The sequence below is a fragment of the Cervus canadensis genome, chromosome 2 (genome assembly GCF_019320065.1).
Source record: "Cervus canadensis isolate Bull #8, Minnesota chromosome 2, ASM1932006v1, whole genome shotgun sequence".
Taxonomy (NCBI): Eukaryota; Metazoa; Chordata; class Mammalia; order Artiodactyla; family Cervidae; genus Cervus; species Cervus canadensis.
Window position 1 is genome coordinate 25,103,386 of NC_057387.1, and position 25,152 is coordinate 25,128,537.

The 25,152-nt window shown below is 42.2% G+C and overlaps 1 protein-coding gene across 1 annotated transcript in view; it reads left to right on the forward strand.

Annotated features, from left to right (window-relative positions):
* Nucleotides 1-25,152, forward strand: part of VTCN1 (V-set domain containing T cell activation inhibitor 1) — a 64,719-nt gene that overhangs the window by 29,448 nt on the left and 10,119 nt on the right. Inside the window, exons 2-3 of the mRNA XM_043459729.1 lie at nt 8,088-8,152; nt 19,992-20,339. Of these exons, the coding sequence (XP_043315664.1) occupies nt 8,088-8,152; nt 19,992-20,339 (413 nt within the window). The remainder of the gene's footprint in view (nt 1-8,087; nt 8,153-19,991; nt 20,340-25,152) is intronic.

Here is a 25,152-nt window from a genome sequence, read left to right on the forward strand (position 1 = left end):
TTATCAATGGTGGTCTTCTCTCTTGCTGAGCCCAGAGGCAGACTTGCAGTCTTTTCCAACATGATATCCTAGGCCACCACCATCAATCACATAAAAGAAGTCGGTGTGCGAGATGAAATCCACTTGCTGGTCAAGTCTCTCTGGTTTTGTGGCATTGGGCCCCAGGTATGATGTAATCCTGGGGCCCCAGCTTTGGAGGACCCCACAATCCCGTGTCATGACGCCTAGTGGCAGCTTGAAAGAAGAGAGGTTTCCTCAACTTGGCTCTCAAAAGCACCCAAGCTTCTCATACACAGTTTCCTAAAATCCCTTTCCCCAACACAAAGCCATGCTGTCCGCTGTCATTAGGGAAGTATGGGCAGAGCGGGGCTGCCCAGAAAGGACGCCCCGTCTTCTACACACTCTCCTCAAGCTCCCAGGAACAGCTCCTTCTCTTTGCCGATTTTCTTCTTCACTCTCCACTCCCCACTCTTGCTGCTCATTCTCTGATCCACTCTATGATCTCATTTCTTGGATTTACACTGGCCCTGATTTCTCCAAAATGAAGAGGTGAAGGAGAGGAACGTAGAGGTAGGGAAACACACTCTGGATTCCTCAGGGAAAGAAAGAACTTGAGTACTCAACAATCTAAGCGTCTCACAAACCTAAAACCTACACTAATCGATATCTGAGAATGGTACATAGTTTTACCTTGAAGCCCAGTGCTTCACATAGAAAGATAAAGTGAAAGAAAGAAAGTGAAGTCGCTCAGTCGTGTCCAACTCTTTGCGATCCCATGAGCTGTAGCCTACCAGCTTCTCCGTCCATGGGATTTTCCAGGCAAGGGTACTGGAGTGGGTTGCCATTTCCTTCTCCAGGGGATCTTCCCAACCCAGGAATCGAACCCAGGTCTCCCACATTGCAGGCAGACGCTTTACCCTCTGAGCCACAAATAATTTCTTTTCTCCTTCTCTGGGGAAAAAAAAAAAAGGAGAGAGAGAGAAACTTTTTGGATAGGCTGTAATAAATGTCTTCAATTTCAGCATCCCTTTATAAACCTAGTTACTTCATTAGTTTATAAACAAAGCAATATGTTTGATTTATTCAAATATTTACTTGATTTACTCAAATATTCTGCTTGTAATATTTAAAAGTAGAATTTATTCAGATTAATCCCATATTTGCTAACTTAATCTAGTTTTCAGAGTATTAATCATTTATCAGTGGCACAAGTAGAGGTAAGCTGATAATCTATAAGAAATACAGTCTCTCTGTTTTCCAGGTATTTGAGAAGGAGGCAGAATCTGGACAACAGAGAAACCATTAATGTCTGAATAAAACAAAGAGCATTAGATGCCTTACCGGATGACTGCTCTACACAACGGCATAGCAAATTTGGGAAGTCCTTGTTTTCAGAAATAGAGCCAGAGAAGATATTCATGGGTGGGGCTGAGGGTGCCTTCCAAACTTGCAGCCGCCTGCCATGTGGCACTTTTTCTACAAGTATGGCTCTCAGGAGAACAGGCTCACAAACTGGACTCCCTGGGTTTGAGACCTGGCTCTCCCACTTGCTAGCTGTGAGAGTTTGGTCATTTACTTAAGCTAAGCCTCAGTCACCCCACATGTAAAAGGTAAAGAAGTGACACTTGCCTCAAGGCATTACTGTAAGGAATGAACGAGACTCTGGATGCATAGCACTTGCACAGAACAGGACCGATAAGCATTAGCTATTGTTTAATCATCCTTAGGGATCTCTGATACAATGAGAGTTGGTCCTTAAAAGGCAGGTATCTCATCCCAGTTTTCTTTTCTTTTTTTTTTTTCTTTCTTTTTTTTTTTAAAGACCTGATGAGAGTTCACTTCAATGCAATTGACAAGGAAATTTGATTGTTTCAGTGAGATAACATTTTAAGATAATAACTGGAATTATGACCAATTACACTATAACCGGACGTATCACGGACAAAGACCTTGAATTGATAAATTTCTAGGAATTTCAGACAATTTTGGAAGCACATATTAATAACACATTCCATAAAATATAAACCAAAGAAGATTAAACATTGCTTCTTTTTCAACAAGGAATTGAAAATAAAATTTATTAGGGTCTCATATAGCCAGAAGGAGGTGGTACCCCATTTAGAGGAGTGATTGTTAGGTCAAAGGGATTGCCTATTTGGAACTTCTGAAACTGCAGGGTTAGGGAATCATCAATCTTGTTTCTTGGTAACTCATTACTATAGTCTGTATGCTGCAATATAGATATCTATAAAATCAATTAGCTTATATGTGGTTGGAAAAGAGAGGACTGATACAGTTTAACATGGACATAGTATTTAGTCACAGGCAAATTTTTCCAAGGCGAGAGGAGCTGAAACAGCAGAGAATGACAGTGTCAGTGGGAAGGGCTGAGTATGGCTTTCTGTTCTATTTTTCTTTTAATTTTAAATGAACCCATGCACTTGGGGCTCCCACCCCAGAGGCCCACATCGGCCTTGCACCCCCCAGGTTCCACTTTCCGCCATTGTACCCACCTTTACCACAACCTCACTGCCTCATATCACCTTAAGTTGGAGTTTCCACTCAGTGATTTCTGTGCATTTAAAATTTTCCCTGCAGCAGCTTCTGGGCCTACTAAGCTGCCTGCTTTGGCTGCTAAGTCATCTCCCAAGGTACCAATTACTGTGTCTCTTAAGAGACTGATCACAGAGTCATGTGGGTTTTGAATGGTCTTCCCTTAACCCTATTTTTTTCCCCATAAGCCCTATTACGTTCATTGTGTGATTTTGTAGAACATGAGGTTATTCGGGAACACAGCACGTCTTAACAGAAATGCCTCGTTTTTTCAAGTGCCGCAGAGAGGGCCAGCAGCTGAAGCAAAGACACATGAGAGAAGTGAGCGAGGCCATCCTCAGGTTGTGTGGATGTTTTATGCTGATTACCAGGCTGCAAGGCGGGCCCCTCCCCTGAAAGACTGAGGTCTGCAGCCTCTGAAACTCCCCTCCGCGGGCCCAGAGCACTAGGGTGTGATGCTCGGGTCCTGACCCTGTGCAATGCAGCAGAAACAACTTTTCTTTTTGGTTCTGCCTTGGATACAGAGTATATATTAGCATGAATTAGCTAAACATATTTTTGGATGAAGCCTTTCTCTTTACTTTCTTTGAAATTTGTCCATGAAAGTGTACTTTGATTCTCCCTACTTCTCTCAGATTTAAATAAGTTTCTGAAGTGAAGTGAAGTGAAGTGAAAGTCGCTCAGTCGTGTCTGACTCTTTGCAACCCCATGGAATATATACAGTCCCCGGAATTCTCCAGGGCAGAATACTGGAGTGGGTAGCCTTTCCCTTCTCCAGGGGATCTTCTCAACCCAGGGATCGAATCCGGGTGTCCCACATTGCAGGCGGATTCTTTACTAGCTGAGCCACCAGGGAAGCCCTGAAAATAACTTCCTACCTTCCTAGAATTCCTGTGAGAACTTGCTCCTCTCTTCACTGAAATCCTCACCACATTATGTCTTATTACAGTGGCATGTACATGTGTCTGTGTGTGCAATGTATGTTTGTGTATGCTTTACGTGTGTGTGTCTTACCTCAATTTACTGTAAGTTTCTTGAGGGCAGGCATTTGGTTTACTTCATCTGTCTACTTCCTCCATAGTGCCCAGAACAATGTCCTGCACTTAGGAAGTACTTAATAAATGTTTATTAAGTGAACAAATCCTCCAAAGATACTGGCTGTCATCTGGGCTTCTTTGTCAGGAGAGTCTAACAAACATGCACTGTGAATTCCAATGCAGTTGGTTAGAAGACACAGTTTTGCATTAAACATTTCCTGTAGCATTAGTTATTAGAAATTATTCTGGGGAAGTAAAAACCAAAAAGCAATGTAAGAACACCTTATGTGAAATATTTTATTCATCTTCTTAAAAAATTAACAAGCAGCAGACAGAAATTATTTCATTTGGCTGCTCTGATAGTTCCTGCTTCTCTTTCCAAGGCTCTGGAGGTTGAGCTGTTTCCCAAGGGAATACCAGCTCAGCACAAACCTCAAGGTGATTTCTGCTTAGAGAGGGAACTTGCTGACAGATAGCAGGGATCTGCTTCCAGTGCAGGGAAAGCATGTGGGCCTGGGGGTGAGGGAGATGGGCTCAGCGGCTCTGACTGTGATGTACAATCTCCACTGTCCCCTCCCTGCTGGTGAGGGTCCAGGTACCTATTCAGTGTCTCTGCTGTCCACCCACCCCGTTAGAGGGGGTAGGCCTGTGGCAGGGAGATCTGTGATGGCCCAGCGGGCTGGAAGGGTGGTCTGGAGTGCAGGATGCCAGGGGCAGTGTGGGAGGCAGCAAGGCTGGGGAGAGAGGGCTAAGACTCCCTTTGGAAGGCCATGTTGTCTACATCACAAAGTGGATTTTTACCACAGGGAGATGGAAAGGCACTTGAAGTTTTAAGCACAGGACTAGTATGATTAGTTTTGTAGTCATTCTGACCAGTAGCTCCGTAGCTAAGCAACGGGTGGTCCTCACAAGCATTTCCATTGGCACCACCAAGGAAATGTATATTTAGTTAGAAACCTGTGCTTGTTATATAACCACAGAAGGAAAACAAGAATGGTAATAGCTAATACTGATTAAAGCTTCCTGTGTGCCGCTGTTCTAGGTGACCTTTTAAAATGTGTCAACTCAGTCTTCACAGGAAGGAATGGAAACAAGGTCCGCAGTTAGTACCTAGTGGTGCTGGGATGTGAACCTGTTCAGGCTGGACCCAGAAGCCATGACGTGATTACAGCATTATACTGCCTCAGTATCACCCTCAGCCCCATTTCAACTGGGTCATCTCCCCTAAGCCACACTCATACAGAAATTCTGGGACTTCCCTGGTGGTCCAGTGGTTAAGAAAACTGCCAATGCAGGTTCCGTCCCTGGTCTGAGAACTACGATCCACGTGCAGTGGAGCGGCTCAGCCTGTGCACCACGACACTCTGGGGCCTGAGCACCACGGCTACTAAGGCTGCATGCCTGGAGCCCGCGCTCTGCAGCAGGAGAAGCCATGGCACCGCAATGAGAAGCCGTGCACTGCATCTAGAGAGAAACCCCCACTTGCAACTAGAAAAAGCCTGTGCGAAGCAGCGAAGACCCCGTGCAGACAGAAATAAATACATAATAAAACATTCTGGAGTCACCACTGATTCTGGCCGGGTGAAGCATGGGCTAGGAAGGTTTTAGTCTAGAAGCAGGACTGTCAGGAGAGTGTTGCAACAATGCTGCTAGACATGGTGGTGACCAGGAGCAGTGGGGACAGAAATGGAGGAATATGAGAGAAATTAAGGAGACCAGGACCTGATCATTCAAACAAATGAGAAAATGTGCACTGAATGCTTAGCACCAAGCTTACTACATGCTCTTTTTGATATACCAAAATACTTATGATATTTTTATTATTACCAGTTGGGTTATTCTCCAGCTTTAAGTCATAGCTTTTAATAAGAAGCATGCAGCAAATAGCCAGAGGTACATTTTTTTTACAAAAAAAAAAGAAACATATGAATAGCCTTGTATGGAATATGCAACAATCATTGCCCATTTTGATCTTAAAACAAGATCAAAGCTAGGGCAGCTGTAATAAAATACCACAAACTGGGTAACAACAGAAAAAAAATATTGTCTCACTGTTTTGGAGACTAGCAGTCTAGGTGGTTCCTCCCGAGGACCATGAGAAGAATCTATTCAGGCCTCACCCCTAGCTTCCGTCCGGTATTAGTTGGCAATCTTTGGTGTTCCTTGGCTTCTAGATCTCCACTTCCATCTTCACATGCTGTTCTCCCTGTGAGTGTCTGTGTCCAACTATCCCCTTTATATAAGGACACCAGTCATGTTGAATTAGGGCCCACCCTACTCCAGGGGCTTCCCTGGTAACTCAGCTGGTAAAGAATCTGCCTGCAATGTAGGAGGCCCCAGTTCGATTCCTGGGTCAGGAAGATCCACTGGAGAAGGGATTACACCAGTCATACGGAACTCCAGTGTGGGTTGCCCTGGTGGCTCAGACAGTAAAGAATCCGCCTGCAATGCGGGAGACTGGGCTTCGATCTCTGGGTTGGGAAGATCCCCTGAAGAAGGGCATGGCAACCCACTTCAGTATTCTTGCCTGGAGAACTGCCATGGACAGAACAGCCTGGCGGACTACAGTCCATGGAGTTGCAAAGGGTTGGACATGACTTAACGACTAAGCACAGCAGTACTCCAATACGATTTCATCTTAACTAATCACATCTGCAGTGACTGTTGCCAAATAGTTACATTCTGAGGTCCTGGGGGTCAGGACTTCAAAATGTGAGTAGGGAGAGGCACACTTCAACTTGTAATATTTTTATAACAGATGGAGCAGGAATTATTCCTACTCCCAGTTTAAAGATAAAGAAACTGAGTCTCAGAGAGACAAAGTAATTCACCCAAGGTAAGTGATTCCTGGGTCACAAATGCAAGTCCGCTCTGTCCAGCTCAGTAGTCAGAGAGCCGGACAGTACCTCTTGCTATGAGCCTGTTGAGCTATTCTCACACACTCGGCCCAATAATATCTGAGGCCACACCTAGGTGTGTAAAGAAAGGGGGGAGTGGTCAAATGAGGTCTCTTCTTGGAATCAACTGCAGACACCTTGTCAGTCCTAGTGATCATTTTGCTTGTTCAATTGTTGTCCCTGTGGCTATACCTCATGAGGGCTTAACCTCTAGGGGAACTGTTTACTCAAATTGTTCCTCGTGAGTCTATCGTTTCTCTCTGGTGGGCCCATCCCTGAGCTGAGGGCAACTGGGTACAATGAGCCTATTCGGGGCAGCAAGTAAAATGCCCTGTGCTTCCCTTCTCTCTCCATGGCGTCATTGTTTGCCTCCCTGTGCCTCTCTTTTGTCCTGCCTATTGCATAACATCAGTGTGGGTGCAGGCAATGTGTGCGTTGGCAGCAATGAGACTGTGGCGGAGGACACCTGCCTGATGACTTGTGCACCGGAGCAGGCAGTGCTGGGCAAGCTTCCCAGGGACTGCTCTGCCACCACGCCAGCTCTGACCTGCACCTTCTGTTCTGTCTGAGTCACTCTCAGCAGCTCAAGCCGGTATCCCCTAATGGGTTCCTCTGGGCAGAGAGGAGGGACACACCCCATCTTGAACCCCCATTCCTGGGAGGCAGTGTAGGAAGCAGTCAAGTGCAGAGTCTGGACACAGATTCTAATCCCAGCTCTGCCACTTACCAACCGTGTGAAGTTAGGGAAGAAGCTTCCTATCCCTATGTCATGTCTTCACCTGTAAAATTGAGATGTTTGTTTACCTCACAAGGTTATCACATGGATAAATGACATAGTCCATAAATGGTGCCTAAAACAACATGTCTATGACATAATTCTAGCACTTAGTAAATGTAAGCAGCATTTCCTTGTTTATTTCCTAAACATCATTTATTAATCTGCTCATTGAAAACTGGCAAGATAACATATCAAGAAGTTACCAGTTGTTATGTCTGGATGGTGGAGTTTCAGGTGACTTTATTGTCTTATTTTTGCTTATCTGTATTTCCTAAGCTCTCTGTAATAAACTTCTTACTGTTTTAATAAAACAAACTCTCACTGAGGATCTACAGAGTGAAGCAAACTAGTGGGTATAAAGCAAAGATATGACCGCTGTCCTTAGTGGAGTTTAAAGTCTATGGAAGGAGACAAAACAGATAGATTAATGATGTAATAAGAGGGATGCAGTAATGCTCAGGGTGGGCTAAGGGTTGAACTAGTCTCCCTCAAATGGCACCTGGCATTACAGAAATGCCACTGGGTTTTCCCCAGCAGTCTTTGTGTCTGATCTTCACTGATCTGGAAATAGGAGAGTAAGATGATGCACATAGTCAGACAAAAGGGCCACTCCTTTAATATATCCCAGCACCCAGGGGGCCGAGGATGGGATTGTTGAGATCCCTTTCTGGGGCACCTATTTCTAGGAAAGGACATATGCTGAAGAAAAAGTTGAGAGTCTTTATATAGAAGCTCTTACAAAGGGCAGGTGTGAGCCCAGGTTGCACAGCGGCATGTTAAGTGGAATACGGAATAATTTCCTGTTTCTTTCTCTCTCAATAGCATTATTAGCATCATCATTATTCTGGCTGGAGCAATTGCATTTATCATCGGGTTTGGTATTTCAGGTATGTGATTTCCTGCATTACCATGATCGGTAAGTCCCTAATCATTTAATGTGTAGATGGCAAGAACACAGGGTCTGAACCCAGCACGCCTTAGAGGAGAGCCCTGGTTCTTCTACTTACTGGCTGTGTTCTCTGCCCCTTAGTCATTTAGTCCCCAGACCTCAGCTCCCCCATATATGACATGGAGGAAACAATATCTACATCCCCAGGTAGTTGAGAGAAACAAATGGAATGTCTCTCGGACTGTTGTCTTCACCACACAGTGCTGAAGCTGTCATTCTGGGATCACAGCTAAGTGCCTTGGCTGAGCTATTCTATCAACAGGTGACCTGAGTAGATGATTCCTTTGCAATGAGGCTTCAGCTGAAGTGTTGAAGAACATCAGGTCTTCAAAGACAGGGTTCTTAAACAGAATACTTACTGGTCATAACTGTTGTTCCATGTGGGAAACAGACGCCACTGCGGCGCGGATGGTGAGTTTCCAAAGGCAGTCAACTGATGTCGGTTGCAAGAACAGTCCTCTCTTCTGTGTAGGCCACGTCTCAGGAGCATCTATTATGGATGCCAGATTAAGACATTGAATGAGTTAGACCAGCAGCTGTCCTCTCTGAAGCAAGTCATTTGCTTCATTTCCCTTGAAGCGCCTGACTCAGGCCAACACATTTATTTTAACTTAGACTGTGGCCAAAGCTGTCACTTGATAACTTTAGTTCTTATGGTTCCAGCTGTCTTTTCTCTCTGTCACTCTCCTCCACTGTGTGTGCTGCCACTAAATAGTAATCACAAGGCCTAAATGAATAAAACTCGTTGTGGATGTGTTTGCATAGAGAAGATATTAGCATCTTTCTCCATTTTCTTTATCGATAAAAATGTGTATTTTGTCTTTCATCTATTTTTCTATTGGGTTATCTTTTTCTTTTGATATGTAGGAATTATATGCTGAGTGCAATTTGGTTATATGTATTGAGAAATCTCTTCTACTCTCTGGCTTGCTTTTTCACTCTCTTAAGGATGTCTTTCAATGAGTGAAGTTCCCAATTTTAACACAGTCCAATTGATCTTTTTCTTTATACCAGGAATTTTTTGTAAGCAGTTTGTTTAAGACATCTACCTATTCCAAGGTCATAAATATTTTCTTCTAGGTTATCTTGTAGAAGCTTTAATGTTTAACCTCTCACATTTATATCTACAACCATCTAGAATAATTTTGTGCATGGGCAAAGACAGTGGTTAAGATGGGTCAAAACACTATCCTTCCCCCACTTCTCATTAGTGTTATTTTTATCATAAATCAAGTATCCAAATGTGTATGGATCTGTTTCTGAGCTCACTAGCCTATTTCATTCTAATATTCTTTTATAATTTGTTTTCTCTTTATCTTATCTCTTCCTATTCCTAATCTTGGGTGCTCTTTCTCCCCCAACCTTCTGTCATCTTAAAATAGATTTACAAGGTGTTAATTAGCTTTATAGTAGTTTTAAAGGAACCAGGTTTTGGTTTTATTTTTACTTTCTCTGATTTCCTTATTTAATTAATTATAGCTTTTATCTTTATTAATGTTCCTCTTCCTGCTTTGTTTTGCTGTCTTTTAATTCTTTTTTTTTTTAAGTGATGACCCATTTAAGTTCTTTTTTATTTAAAAAAATCTTTGTTGAAGTATAGTTGATTTATAATGTACTAATTTCTGCTCCATAGTAAAGCGACTCAGTTATACACATATGTACATTCTTTAAAAAAAAAATTCTTTTCACTACGGTTTAAACCAGAAGACTAGATATAATTCCCTTTGCTATACAGTAGGACCTAGTTGTTGCTTACTTTTAATTCCTTTTCTAGTATCTTAAAATAAGCACTTGACAAAACAGTATGTCCAAAAAGCCAATAAACAGATCCTAGTAGATACTGTCATTTCATTTTCCAAAGTGATTTACCAAGTTATTCTTAACCAGAGGTGTATGAGGGACCCAGGGCGTCATGTCCTCACCAACACTGGATACTGTGGAATACTGCTGTGATCTTAACTTCTATTTCATGGTGACTGAGAGATGTATGTTCTCAAATGAGAAACATAATGTTGAGCAACAGAGCAAGACACAGAACAGTACATTCTATATGAAAAACGGGGACTTCCCTAGGAGTCCAGTGGCTAAGACTCCGAGTTCCCAAGGTAGAGGGGGCCGGGTTTGATCCCTGGTCAGGGAACCAGATTCCAAACGTGTAGCAACAGCTCCTTGAATACAAAGAAGACTCTTTAAGTGTTTTTTGAATAGACAAGTGGACAGAGGCAAGGAGGGGTAAATACATAGACAGAGGTCACAGTTCACTCGGTTCAGCCATGAGCTACCAATAATATTAAAACCCTACCACCAATGAAAGGTTCTCTGCTTTCTTTCTCCTTCAGAAAGTAAAAGCTGGCTGTTTTGGATTAAATGGACTGTTTATTAGTTTAACACTATTTAGTTGGATTTTTCTCAATTGCCTGTTTATTAAAAGAACCATAACCAGTACCTGAGAGCACGACATTACCACATTTTAAATGAGTTAGATAAAATGCTAGCTGGATTAATATAATAGACAATGAAATTAAGCAAATAGCATTAGGTAGATGATGGTGGTGGTGGCAGTGATATTTTTCAAATCCTTTTTGTGTTCACCTCATGGTGCCAAATAACTTATCTGATTTACAACTCACAACAAATAAGAGATAAATATTACTATGTCCTGATTAGAAACTTGTGTAAAGTTGCACACAGCTAGCAACCAGGCACAAACACATAATTGCATTTCAAGCCCTGGACATTTGCTTCCAGAACCCACACTCCCACCCATTGCCCTATACGCATGACACTCATGTAACACAGAGCCGTAACACAGAAGGATGTTTTCTGGTGTACCTTGCAGGCCTTATTCCTGAGACCACAGGTGATAAAGATATTTCCAAATACAGGAAAAGAAATCTATTTCTTTGTAACTTTCCTGAGGCTGTATAGGTCACCTTCTGATAGGCATTCCACGCCTTCTAAACCCTAAATATGGACCCCAAATGCATTCGAGGTGGTTGGTTGGTAAGAGAGGCTGAGCAGCTCCCATCAGGCTGGTTTTAGGGTAGCCTTGGTGGGTGACCCTGTAAGAAGGAGGGAGATGCAGTGGAAAGGCCCCTGATGGTACTCTGCTAGTCTGTGGTAGCTAGTCTGCTACCCACCCCGCGGGTAACTTTGAACAGCTCTGGGTGGTAGAAACACTTAGAGATCGGAGTTGCTCTAACCTCAGGGATAACACTGTGTATCCTTTGGGATGTAACTTAACTTTCTAGAACCTCACTGGTAAAATAGTGAGAGTCATTGTGGGAATTACATGAGAAAGTGTTTATAAAGTGCCAGACACATATATGTGTAATAAATGGGCTGCTATTATTGTTTACATTGATACCATCAGTGCCATTAATCATTTGCTATTATTAATGCATTCACACAGCACCTCCTAAAACTTGTACGATTTCCTGGCCACACCAGGCAATTCCTCTGAAGTTAGGGAATCCTGGACACTGGACACTGCCTCCTAATGATGCTCCATCTTTGGTCACTGGATAAACAATAAGGCAGGTGCCTCGAAGAGTCAGACATGACTGAGCGACTTCACTTTCACTTTTCACTTTTATGCATTGGAGAAGGAAATGGCAACCCACTCCAGTGTTCTTGCCTGGAGAATCCCAGGGATGGGGTCGCACAGAGTCGGACAGGACTGAAGTGACTTAGCAGTAGCAGTAGTCTGGCACCAAAACACAAACATTGAAGTGGTTTGAAAAGAAATTGATACGTTTTTTTCCACTGGAGTCATCTGGGAAATCAAATAGATGTTGACCTTTCTTATACTTCTTTTAAGGTTTTTAACTGTTTTTATTTTTACAGGAGGTGGGGATACTGTTTTCATGGGTAGGCTCTCCACATATCTCAATCTGGCCCTGGATATCAGCAAAATGTGATAGAAGGAATACAGACTTAGAGCTTCCCTGGTAGCTCAGCTGGTAAAGAATCCACCTGCAATGCAGGAGACCCTGGTTTGATTCCTGGGTTGGGAAGATCTGCTGGAGACAGGAACAGCTACCCGCTCCAGTATTATGGCCTAGAGAATTCCATGGACTGGAAAGAGTTGGACACCACTGAACAACTTTCACATTCAGGCTTAGGAAAAACTCAGTCAAGACTGAGTTTGATACTGGCTCCACTACTAGCTAGATATAGGGCTTTAGGCAAGCCATTTAATCCCACAGAGCTTCTTTATCCTATTCATAAAATGGGTAGAACAGTATAATTCCTACCTCTCAAGGTTGTTATCTGGCTTAAACTGAATCACTGCAAGCATTTAGTAAAATATTTCTTTCCTCCTTGTGTGCTGATCTGCAATCTTTCTAAATGATTCTAACTAATAATGGTCATTAATATCATTGATTTAAGGTTCAACACGTGGCAAGTCAGGTACCATGCTAAGCTCTTTACTTACACTGTATCATTTAGTCCTTTCAGAGACCCTCTGAGGGAGCTATTATTAGTATCCCCATTTTACAGATTATGGGGATTTACAGATAATTTAATTAAAAAAATTATGGAATAGAGAAATTAGAAAATTTGCCCAGGTCCCATATCCAATAAGTGGCAGAGCTGGGACTTGACCACCCAAGAGCTTGATACCTGTTCTTACATGCCAGGCTCTGCTGCTGCTTCCCTGTTGTTCAGTTTCTAAGCCATTTTTGACTCTGTGACCCCATGGACTGCAACACACTGGGCTTCCCTGTCCTTCACCATCTCCTGGAGTTTGCTCAGATTCATGTCCCTTGAGTCAGTGATGCTATCTAACCATCTCATCCTCTGCCACCCCCTTCTCCTTTAGTCTTCCATCTTTGCCAGCATCAGGGTCTTTTCCAGTGAGTCAGTACTTTGCATCAGGTGACCAAAGTATTGGAGCTTCAGCTTCAGCATCAGTCTTTCCAATGAATGTTCAGGACTGATTTCCTTTAGGATTGACTAGTTTTATCTCCTTGCAGCCCAAGGGACTCTCAAGAGTCTTCTCCAACACCACAGTTCAGAAGCATCAATTCTTCAGCACTCAGCCTTCTTTATGGTCCAGCTCTCACAGCCATACATGACTACTGGAAAAACCACAGTCTTGACCATACGGACCTTTGTGGGCAAAGTCATGTCTTTGCTTTTTAATACACTATCTAGGTTTGTCATGGCTTTTCTTCCAAGGGGCAAGCGTCTTCTAATTTCATGGCTGCAGTCACCATCTGCAGTGATTTTTGGAGCCCAACCTGCTTCCCTACATTGCTCCTTTCACTAGCCTGGCCTAGCATCCTTTCTAATGTTTTCTCCCAAAGCAACTGTTCTCCTCCACCCTGCCCTCTTCTCTGGCGAGAGTGGCGCTGACAGGTGCTTCCCCAGGTGCCAGCAGTGCCGGCTTAAGCCTATGCGTTTCCACCTTTCCACCATGGGCTATGGTGCCCATCCAGACAGCGGGCTGCAGTGGATGCTGAGAAAGCTCTCCATGCTATTGGAATCCACAGAACTTACTGAGTCACTTCAAAGGAAAGTTCATTTTCCCAGGTTTCATCCAGTGGTACTGGGCATCCCAGAATCATAATTTCTATAAAGAATCCTTGCCTTGAGCTCAGCCTGGTGCTTGTGGGATTGGGGGTGGGGGGGGGCAGGTGGCAGGCACAAGAGGGACAGGATTATATATATACTTATGGCTGATTCAGGGTTTCCCTGATGGCTCAGATGGTAAAGAATCTGCCTGCAGTGCAGGAGTCTTGGGTTCAATCCCTGGAGCAGGAAGATCCCCTGGAGAATGGAATGGCTACCGACTCCAGTATTCTTGGCTGGAGAATTCCATGGACAGAGGAGCCAGGTGGGCTACAGTCCATAGGGCTGCAAAAGAGTTGGACACGACTGAGCGATTAACACTTAATGGCTGATTCACCTTGCTATGTGACAGAAACCAACACAACATTGTAAAGCAATTATCCTCCAATTAAAAATAAATTAAAAAAAAAAAAAGAATCCCTGCCTTGTGTTACCTATATCCCCACTTTCCAAGAGATTCCTATTCCTACTGCAGATGGCAGTTGAATAGTGCCCATCCATGTGAAAACAGAAAGGCTCCAATTTCAGCTTGCTGCCCTCTGACAATCCTCATTTTGCATGCAGACCAGAGCTGTGGTGGTAATTAGCCCCCAGGAGCTAGAGAATTCATTTTCAGAGAGTTGTTGGGGCTTCTAACTTTAAAGAGGTTTGATGGAATCTTAAGAGACCAGTGGAATTCTTAAAACCCATGCCTGTTTAACAGTAGATACAAAACTCTAACCGTCTCTTAAAGTCCTTTTACCCTCAACCAGCCACACAAGAGCCCCTGGTGTTTAAGAGACCTGGAGAGTCACATTAGACCAGACTGTGGTTCCTAGAACATAGCTCCTTGAGCCACTATTTGTTGGCTAAATTGAAAACAGATTTCTTTTTGAGAGAAGCAATATTTGTATGCTATTGCTTGCAAATTAAATTTCATTTTATCACTTGTAACCATCATTTATTCACCTAACAAATAAGTATTTATTGACTGCTTTCTGGGTGTGAAAGCAATGCCTAGGTCCTCATGGTTTTTAAAATTCTCACTGGCTTTTATTCCTCCCTGATTTGCTACAAGGAGGGGGGATTTAATCAACAGTGCACTCATTCCATCTGCCACATCTTTAATGCAACCTTAAATGAGCTAGAGCTGGCGGTGGGTCCCTGGGGGCACTCCACAGCTGCCTACTTTTAATCATTACGTTTTCCAAGAGATATTTCAACAAATTCTCCACCTGTGGGCTCAAGGCCAACACATTAAAATTAATTTGGTAACATAATTACTGAACTAAGATAAGTCATTACCATTTCATTCTCTCCATAAATTGTGCTAATCATATACTTTTTCTAAAAAGTAATTTTTCAATTCAACTTTAATGGGACTTTATAAACTACAATCAAATTTACCCTTGCTCTAAAATAGTTACATTTGCTTTAAGATTTTATTGAGAATCATGGTGTATTTTCATTGCTTTTTCTTTTTTTTCACTGACTCACATTTCCCCAAAATTTAGATGGGATAATCTTGCCAAATGTTCCTTACTCCTACAGTCACTTTGGATAGAATCATTATTTCAAACAGTGTCTTGATTTCAACTGATTTTCATTCATTCATTTATTCATTCACTCAACAAACATTATTTTTCTCTATAGAAACAGCACTAGGCACTTGTCTTAGTTTGCTCAGGTTGCCATGACAAAATATCACACACGGAGTAGTTCCAAGAGAGGTCCCCTGGCCTGTTGAAGCATAGAGCTGAATAGCACCGTGGTCTGGTCTTACTGTAGGATTTAAGAAGTCTGGTAGCCTTCCTTCATTTTGTCTCCTTTTTCTATACCCTTAGGTTTTTTCTGTACCAAGCTGGCAATATATAATCCTATCTCTATTCCTGGCTTTTGTTGTGGCGGCTGTTAAAATCCATGAGTCATACATATCATCTCCTTATCAAATGGATGTTCACCCACACCCTGAGTGCTATCTTCAGAATAGTCTTCTCATTTTTTGCAATATTGATAGGCTGAGAATTCTCTAAATCTCAGTTATGGATCCTTTTTGCTTAACAATTTTTTTTTCAATTCATCTTTCTCCTTTCCCATATTCTAGTATAAGCAGTCAGGAATAACCAAACCTCTCTTTCAACAATTTGCTTAGAAATCTCCTCAGCAAAGTATCCAATTTTATGGCTCACAAGTTTTACCTTCTACAAAACACTAGAACACAGTTTGGCCAAGTTCTGTGCCACCTTCTAACAAGGACAGCTTTTCCTCCAGTTTCCAATAATGTGTTCCTCATTAACATCCACATTTCTAGCACACACCTCAAAGCTCTTTCAGCCTCCACCCATTACCCAGTTTCAAAACTTCCTCCATATGCTTATTAGGTACTTATTACAGCAGCACCCCCACTTCCAGTACCAAAATTTATCAGTCAGGGTTCTCCAGAGAAACAGAACCGTTAGGGTGGGTGTGGGTGTGTGTGTGTGACGGGGGGATGTAGGGAGGAGGCGAGACAGAGAAAGGCAGAGAGAGAGTGAAATTCAGAAGGAATTGGCTCACGTGATTGTGGACTTTGAGAAGCCCTAAGATCTGTGGTTAGCAAGCTGGAGACCCAGATAGTTCAGTTCCAGTCTGAGTCCAAAGGTGTGAGACCCAGAAGAGCTAATGGTGTAGTTCTAGTCTAAAAATGGGCAGGCTCAAAATCACAAAAAATCACAGTTCAAGACTGAAGGCAGGAAAAGACAGATGTCCCAGCTCAAAGGCAGCATGAGACCCCTCTTGCTCCACCTTTTTGTTCTATGAGATCTTTAATTGATTGGATGAGGCCCACCCACATTAAGGAAGGTGATCTGCTTTACTGATTCAAATACTAATCTCCCCCAGAAACATCCTCACAGACATACCCAGAAAGTGAAAGTGAAGTCCCTTAGTTGTGTCCAGCTCTTTGCAACCCCATGGACTGTAGCCTACCAGGCTCCTCCATCCGTGGAATTTTCCAGGCAAGAGTACTGGAGTGGGTTGCCATTTCCTTCTCCAGGGGATCTTCCCAACCCAGGGATCAAACCCAGGTCTCCTGCATTGCAGGCCACCAGGGAAGCCCAGAATATCTGACCAAATGGCTGGGTACTCTGTGATCCAGTCAAGCTGACACATAAAAGTAACCATCAAAACATTTACAGGACTTACAAATATGATTAAGACAGCTTTTCCTTTGAAAAGCTTACGAATTAGTGCCAGAGATGGACTAGAGACAAAGTAAAAGGAGACAGGTGCTACAATAAAGGCAAAGAAAAGCGTTCAGGAAGAGTAAAGAGAATCTATTAACTTTTTTTTTCCATTTATTTTTATTAGTTGAAAGCTAATTACTTTACAATATTGTAGTGGTTTTTGCCATACATTGACATGAATCAGCCATGGATTTACATGTGTTCCCCATCCCGATCCCCCCTCTAGCCTCCCGAGAATCTATTAACTTTGTTTTGGCAGATCAAAAAGGGTTTCATGTGAATCCCTCAGTCTGAATAGCCTTGAATATAAGTAGGATTTAGACAATTGGTGATAAAGAAGAAGGAACTATAAACTGTAGGTGCAAGATGAACAAGGGTATGTGTCAAGATGCACAGTACAATTACAACCAGTACTAGCCTGCAATATCTTGGATATCAATCTGTCAAGTAAAAACAAATAAAAAGCAAATTAAATATTTAAAGCAATGTTCAAGAAAATACGAAAGCAAGGGACTTCCCTGGTGGTCCAGTGGCTAAGACTCCACGCTTCCGGTGCAGGGGGCCTGGATATGATCCATGGTCAGGGAACTATATCCCACATGGCACAACTAAAGATCCCATGTGCTGTAAGGCCTGGCGCAGGCAAATAAATAAAAATAATGAAAAGAAAATGCCAAAGCAGGGCAAACTCCTTCCTCATGATGAGGTCCTCTGTTAGAGCCTGTGAGCCCCACTGTTCCAGGATTCTGTACAGGAAGAGCAGATGTGTCAAATTTGTTATTACATTGAACTTTTTAATGTTATTTCTTTTATTGAAAAAAAATCAAGTACATCTTTGCAAAAATAAAAATAGAATTTTATTAGAGCAGCACAAAAGGGCAAGAAAGAAAAGGCAGAGGGTGGGGTATGTTGCACTCATACTACACAGCTAAACTGCATACTACTCTCTTTCATATTTTTTTTCCCAAATCTCCCACATAGATGGCCATTCATGGCAGTTACGCCACAGCCTCTCATTTCCCATACTCTAAAGCCTCCAAAACATCCTTCCAACTCAGCCTATGCACGTGCTTTTGTTTCTTCTGTCTCCTTTTTACTGATAATTTTTTCTTCCATTAGTAGCTCTCTGTTCTTTATAATATAAATTCATCTAGCTCTCTTTTCCAGTTCTGTCCCACATCCATTACCTTCATTTGTTCACAAAGGCCTAGGAGCTAATGAGACATTTCCAACCTCTTATGGGCTGGAAGACACAAGAGGCCAAAGATATCCCTATGTTCAAAATGTTAACCTCTTAAATTTGAAAAATAGCAAGCATCCTTTGCTTATGTATTTTTCCATTGAAAGCAACAAATAAATAAATTGCTTGATAAGCAAACTACAGTATAGAATGTAGTAGAAAGTATGGCTGGAAAAGCAGCAATAAGAGCTAATATATATGTGCATTTCCTAGGTGGCCCGCAGTACTTCACTTTGAAGGCCATGCTATTAGTCTGAAGTTTACTTCATAGCCCTTGGCAGTCATGGAAGGTCAGTGATTAGAAAACTGACATGGGGACTTCCTTGGTGGTCCAGTGGTTAAGAACCTGCCTTCCAGTACAGGGGATGTGGGTTCCATCTCTGGTTTGGGGAATTAAGATCCTACATGCCACAGGGCAACTAAGCCCATACACTGCAATGAAGACCCAGTGCAGCCAAAACAAAAATTTAGAACTAAAAAATAAAAAACAGTATTAAAGAAAAAAAAACTGAGATGTTAAGATTGTTCTTTAAGGTCCACCTGGATGCAAAGATGAGAGGCAGGAACACCAACAAGGAAGCTGAGAAGTCCAGCTGAGAAGTGCTCAGCACCCATCATATGTAGGACTTTCTTGGTTGTAAGAAAGAGATGTTTGTGCAGACCATTATAATCAGTGTTTGTTTAAAGGAGGGTGGACAGAAACTAGACCTGAAAACCTTCAGGATCTAAGACAGCACTGGAGATGGGGGACTCCCTTCATTTTTTCCTCTCATGGTCTCCCCCACACTTCTTTGGGCCTGTACCACTCTCTTCTGGAGCTCAAAGACCCATCCTTCTCCTTAGCTCCACATCCAAATCACAGAAGGAGGCTCTCAAGAATATTCAGTTAATTAAACCACCCCACAAACATCCTCAATCAGCAGCCTCCAGTACAGCAAGAAGAGTTGGTCAATCCTTTACAGACTGAGTGGGCAAGTGCAGAAGAGCCAGTGGACATGACTATTACCCTAATTAATGCTTCTACTTGTGATATGTTTGGAGAGGAGGGTGTGACTTCTATCTTCGGCCCCAGATCAATTGAATTAAGTACCATTCTTCATTACACCATAGCTAGCACTCTAACCTTAATCAAGTCACTTCTGTTCTCTATGCCTTCGTTTCCTTATCATTCAGGTGGAGATAAAAGTAACAGCACTTTAGAATTTAGCATTCTTCAGAATTATTAGCCACATTTAGTTAACATGAGAGTTCATTTCTATGCCACTTCTGGTTAACTAAGAATAACAATCACCTTATATGGCTAATTACAGTTTGCAAATCAAGTTCACATCCATTTGATTTTGATCCTCACAAGAGCTCTTTAAGGTAGGTAAGACAGATATCCTTACCTCCAATTTTCTGAAACCCAGAAGTGTAGTCAAGTTCAAAAACCTCGTTAACTGACCAAGCCAGGATTGGAATTCTCATCTTCAAAACTCAAGTCCAATACATTCTCCTCTTGTTTGGTCTCAAGGTTTTGGTTGCTTGGTCTCAAAAAGCTATAGTATAGCTTTTTTTATCAGCTATTGGCAGATCTGCTGAAGGTATCAAAACTATTGTCTTAATGCTCTATTATGTCTTCTTTTTTCATGACTCTCCTGTTTTGTATATTTCTAATTTTTTACAGAAGTCACTGTTTGGCTTTTTAATGATGAAGGATTTGGTTGTAGATGTTCCAAAGCTTCCCTTGGCATTGACCCTTGTTTCCTGAATTGTAGGAAGACACTCCATCACAGTCACTACTCTCACCTCAGCTGGGAACATCGGGGAGGATGGCATCCTAAGTTGCACTTTTGAACCTGACATCAAACTTGCTGATATCGTGATACAGTGGCTGAAGGAAGGTGTCATGGGCTTGGTCCATGAGTTCAAAGAAGGCAAAGATGTCCTGTCAAACCAGGATGAAATGTTCAGAGGCCGGACAGCAGTGTTTTCTGATCAAGTAATAGTTGGTAATGCCTCTCTGAGGCTGAAAAATGTACAACTCACAGATGCTGGCACCTATAAGTGTTACATCATCACTTCTAAGGGCAAGGGGAATGCTAACCTCGAATATAAAACTGGAGGTAAGTTACTTTTGCACAGTGGGACGGAAAGGGCCAGGAGATATTTGAGACTATAGAGTGTGAATAGCTCATGAGTGACTAATATCCAACAAAGACCATCTGAATTCTGTTAGTAGCCATCCTTGCTGTCTAAGACCCACACCAACTCCACAAGTAACCCACTATAATATTAAGTCTTAAAATCTTTTGTTCAGGACTCTAGTCTCTTCTGAATTTTCTCATATATCCCCTGAGATATTTTTCCAAAATACTTTTTCTCCCTAGTAGCTCTCTGTTCTTTCTCTTTTATGGTAGCCTTCAGTCTTGCTAGTGAGAGAAGACTATTTATAATCCAGTCTGAGACTTTTCTGTTCTAAGTGGGCTCTAGCCCAAGTCTGAAATCAGTACCTCCAGGGACTCACAGCAGTGGAAACCATTATAGGAGAAGTTCAAAGGTAAATGACCAAAACAATATTATCCTATAAACTCACTAATCCTTCTCCCGTGAAATCCATACTTCCTTACCAACTAAATTTAACGTTTTCTGAATTTATGTACAAGGGACTCAGATACTGTAAGAGTAAAAAGATGATTAAGAAAACAAAGATAATTGTCCTTCCTTCTAGAGCCAGAGCTCATAGTATAGAGTTTATAGAGTTGAGGGTCAGGGCAGAGATAAGAAATATGTGTAAAATCTATAATAATTGGTGAAGTGAAGTGAAGTGGCTTAGTCATGTCTGACTCTTTGCGACCCTGTGGACTGTAGCCTACCAGGCTCCTCCATCCATGGGATTCTCCAGGCAAGAGTACTAGAGTGGGTTGCCATTGCCTTCTCCAGGGGATCTTCCTGACCCAGGAATCGAACCCGGGTCTCCCACATTGTAGGCAGATGCTTTACCGTCTGAGCCACCAGGGAAGTCCTACAGTGCTTTTTGTTTAGTTGCTCAGTTGTGTCCAACTCTTTGCAAAACCCCATGAACTGTAGCCTGCCAGGCTCCTCTGTCCACAGGATTCTCCAGGCAAGAACACTGCTGTGGGTTGCCATTTCCTCCTCCAGGAGATCTTCCCAACCCAGGAATCAAACCTCGGTCTCCTGCATTGACTGAGCCACAAGTGTATTAAATGCTTGAAGAGAAAATATAGAGTGATTTGGGGATTCAGAGATCATATCCAAATGCATAGGGAGTAAAGGTATGGGAAGGCCCCCATGCCAAGAATTTGACATTTAATAGGAGCCTTGAAAGATAGAAAGTATTCTGAGACTTCCCAGCCTAAGTTAGTCTGCACAGGTCTTTCTTGGAACTCTCATGACATGTATATGTAATGGTTTGAAGCACAGATCTAGAGACAGACCTGGGCACATAACAGTGGCCTGGGCAAGGTAACCTCACTGAGACTTAGCTTCTCCATATTAAAATAGGGATTAAGAGAGTCACTGGACACTGGAGCCAGCTGAAAGGACTTCCAGTGGCAAAGCTGGAATGATCTGAGCAACAAAATAAACAACATAGTGTTAAATTATAACTAAGTATAAAATAAATACACAAGTCTATTCTTACATGAGTGAGATAAAGAAAATTTTCTTTATAGATGAATTCCAAATAATATTTTTAGATCTCTCCCCTTCTGGGAGGTGGAGCTTAGAACTTCCCTGCTCCCCCAACCACCACACTTAAGGTGTGTTAGTGAAGTCCAATTTCCAAAGAAACCTAGCAAACACAGCCTCAGCCAGGTGATCAAAGTTAACATCCTTATGATTAAGTCTTGCTGATTGCATGCACTCTCTGATGGGACATAATGAGAACGGCACTTTAACTTCTATTGTTTTCCTCTCCAAAATCCATAATCTCAGTCTAATCATGAGGAAATCATCAGACAGATTCCAATAGAGGACATTCTACAAAATATCTAGCTAGTACTCCTGAATAGAATGGTAAAGACTAGAGATCTCTTCAAGAAAATTAGAGATACCAAGGGAACATTTCATGCAAAGATGGGCACAATAAAAGAAAAAATGGCATGGACCTAACAGAAGCAGAAGATATTAAGAAGAGGTGGCAAGAATACACAGAAGAACTATACAAAAAAGATCTTCATGACCCAAATAACCACGATGGTGTGATCACTCACGTAGAGCCAGACATCCTGGAATGTGAAGTCAAGTGGGCCTTAGGAAGCATTACCACAAACAAAGCTAGTGGAGGTGATGGAATTCCAGTTGAGCTATTTCAAATCCTAAAAGATGATGCTGTTAAAGTGCTGCACTCAATATGTCAGCAAATTTGGAAAACTCAGCAGTGGCCATAGGATTGGAAAAGGTCAGTTTTCATTCCAATTCCAAATAAAGGCACTGCCAAAGAATGTTCAAACTACCACACAATTGCACTCATCTCACATGCTAGCAAAGTAACACTCAAAATCCTCCAAGCCAGGCTTCAACAGTATGTGAACCGTGAATTCCAGATGTTCAAGCTGGATTTAGAAAAGGCAGAGGAACCAGAGATCATATTGCCAACATCTGTTGGATCATTGAGAAAGCAAGAGAGTTCCAGAAAAACATCTACTTCTGCTTTATGACTATAGCAAAGCCTTTGACTGTGTGGACCACAACAAACTGGAAAATTCTTCAAGAGATGGGAATACCACACCACCTAACCTGCCTCCTGAGTAATCTGTATGCAGGTCAAGAAGCAACATTTAGAACTGGACATGGAACAACAGACTGGTTCCAAATAGGAAAAGGAGTATGTCAAGGCTGTATATTGTCACCCTGCTTATTTAACTTATATGAAGAGAACATCATGAGAAATGCTGGCCTGGATAAAGCACAAGCTGGAATCAAGATTGCCAGGAGAAATAGCAATAACCTCAGACATGCAGATGATACCATGCTAATGGCAGAAAGTGAAGAGGAACTAAAGAACCTCTTGAAGAAGATGAAAGAAGAGAGTGAAAATATTGGCTTAAAACTCAACATTCAAAAAATGAAGACCATGGCATCCGGTTCCACCACTTCATGGCAAATAGATGGGAAAACAATGGAAACAGTGACAGACTTTATTTTTGGGGGGCTCCAAAATCACTGCAGATGGTGACTGCAGTCATGAAATTAAAAGACTCTTGCTCCTTGGAAGAAAAGCTATGACCAACATAGACAGCAGATTAAAAAGCAGAGACATTACTTTGCCAACAAAGGTCTGTCTAGTCAAAGCTATGGTTTTTCCAGTAATCATGTATGGATGTGAGAGTTGGACCATAAAGAAAGCTGAGCACAGAAGAATTGATGCTTTTGAACTGTGGTGTTGAAGAAAACGCTTGAGAGTCACTTGGACTGCAAGGAGATCCAACCAGTCCATCCTAAAGGAATTCAGTCCTGAATATTCATTGGAAGGACTGATGCTGAAGCTGAAATTCCAATACTTTGGCCACCTGATGCGAAGAACTGACTCATTTGAAAGACACTGATGACAGGAAAAATTGAAGGCGGGAGGAGAAGGGGACGACAGAGGATGAAATGGTTGGATGGCATCACCGACTCAATGGACAAGAGTTTGAGTAAGCACCAGGAGTTGGTGATGAACAGGTAAGTCTGTCAGGCCGCAGTCCATGGGGTCAAAAGAGCTGGACACGACAGAGCTAGTGAACGGAACTGAACTGAGTACTCCTCAAAACTGTCAAGGTCATGAAAAACATGGAAAGATTGAGAACATATCACAGACCAGAGGAATCTAAAAAGACATGACAAATAAGGGCAATGTGACATTCTGATTGGGATCCTGGAATAGGAAATAGACATTAGTGGAAAAACTGATAAAATCCAATGAAGTCTGGAGTTAATAGTAATATATAAACAATATTAATAGTCTCTCAGTTTTGACAAATGTGTCACGGTTATGTTAGCGGAATATTAGCAGAAACTGGGTAAGGAGTATACAAGAACCCTCTGTACTAACTTTTCAACTTTTCTATAAATCTAAAATTACTCCATGTGCTTCCCTGGCAGTCCAGTGGTTTAGACTCCACGCTTTCGATGCAGGGGGCACGTGTTCGATCCCTGGTTGGGGAATTAAGATTCCACATGCTGCTGTGCATGGCCAAAAGATAAATAAAATCATTCCAGAATTAAAAATTTATTTTTTAAAGTGGTCACAACAATAGATATACCTGAGACTGTTTTGACAAACAAATGAAATAATGTCTAGAATTTGGTCCATAGCCCGGAGCACACCCTCTATAAATGGAGGTTCATTGTCATGTACACTCAGGTTCCCACATCATCTCCCAGGAGCTCATTCCTAACCTGTTCCAAGTGTGTGAGTCTGGTCTCCCCTGCTATGCTGCAGGCTCTTTAAGGGTATAGCAAAGCTGTCCTTCTACTTCTCACTCAACGCTAGCACAGTCCTGGGCAAAGGAAGATGCTGAATATATTAACAATGTGTATCCTGCCTTTTTGGCATGATAAACATTTACTGGCCAAAGTCCACAACTTAACATTTTTTACAAGTGTCTCTCTGCCTAGATAGATGAGGAAGTTAGTTTTAATTTCAAAATGTACTTGCCAGCCCAGGGAGCATCATCTTAGAAGAAAACAAATGCCTGTCTTTATTCATGGATACCAGGGCAATCTCTACCCAAGCAAACTTCAGATCTCCATGATGACAAGTCCTGTGTATGGAATTTCTGTGGGTGATAGGTGAATGCGCTTTCTTTCTTCCTTCTCCCTCCCCACCCTAACTTTACCCTCCAGGCAGAAAAATACATAAAATTCAGGAGGCTTCACAGGGTGCCTGGGAAAATAAACACCCAACTTCCCTAGCTAATAAAATTTTTTGTA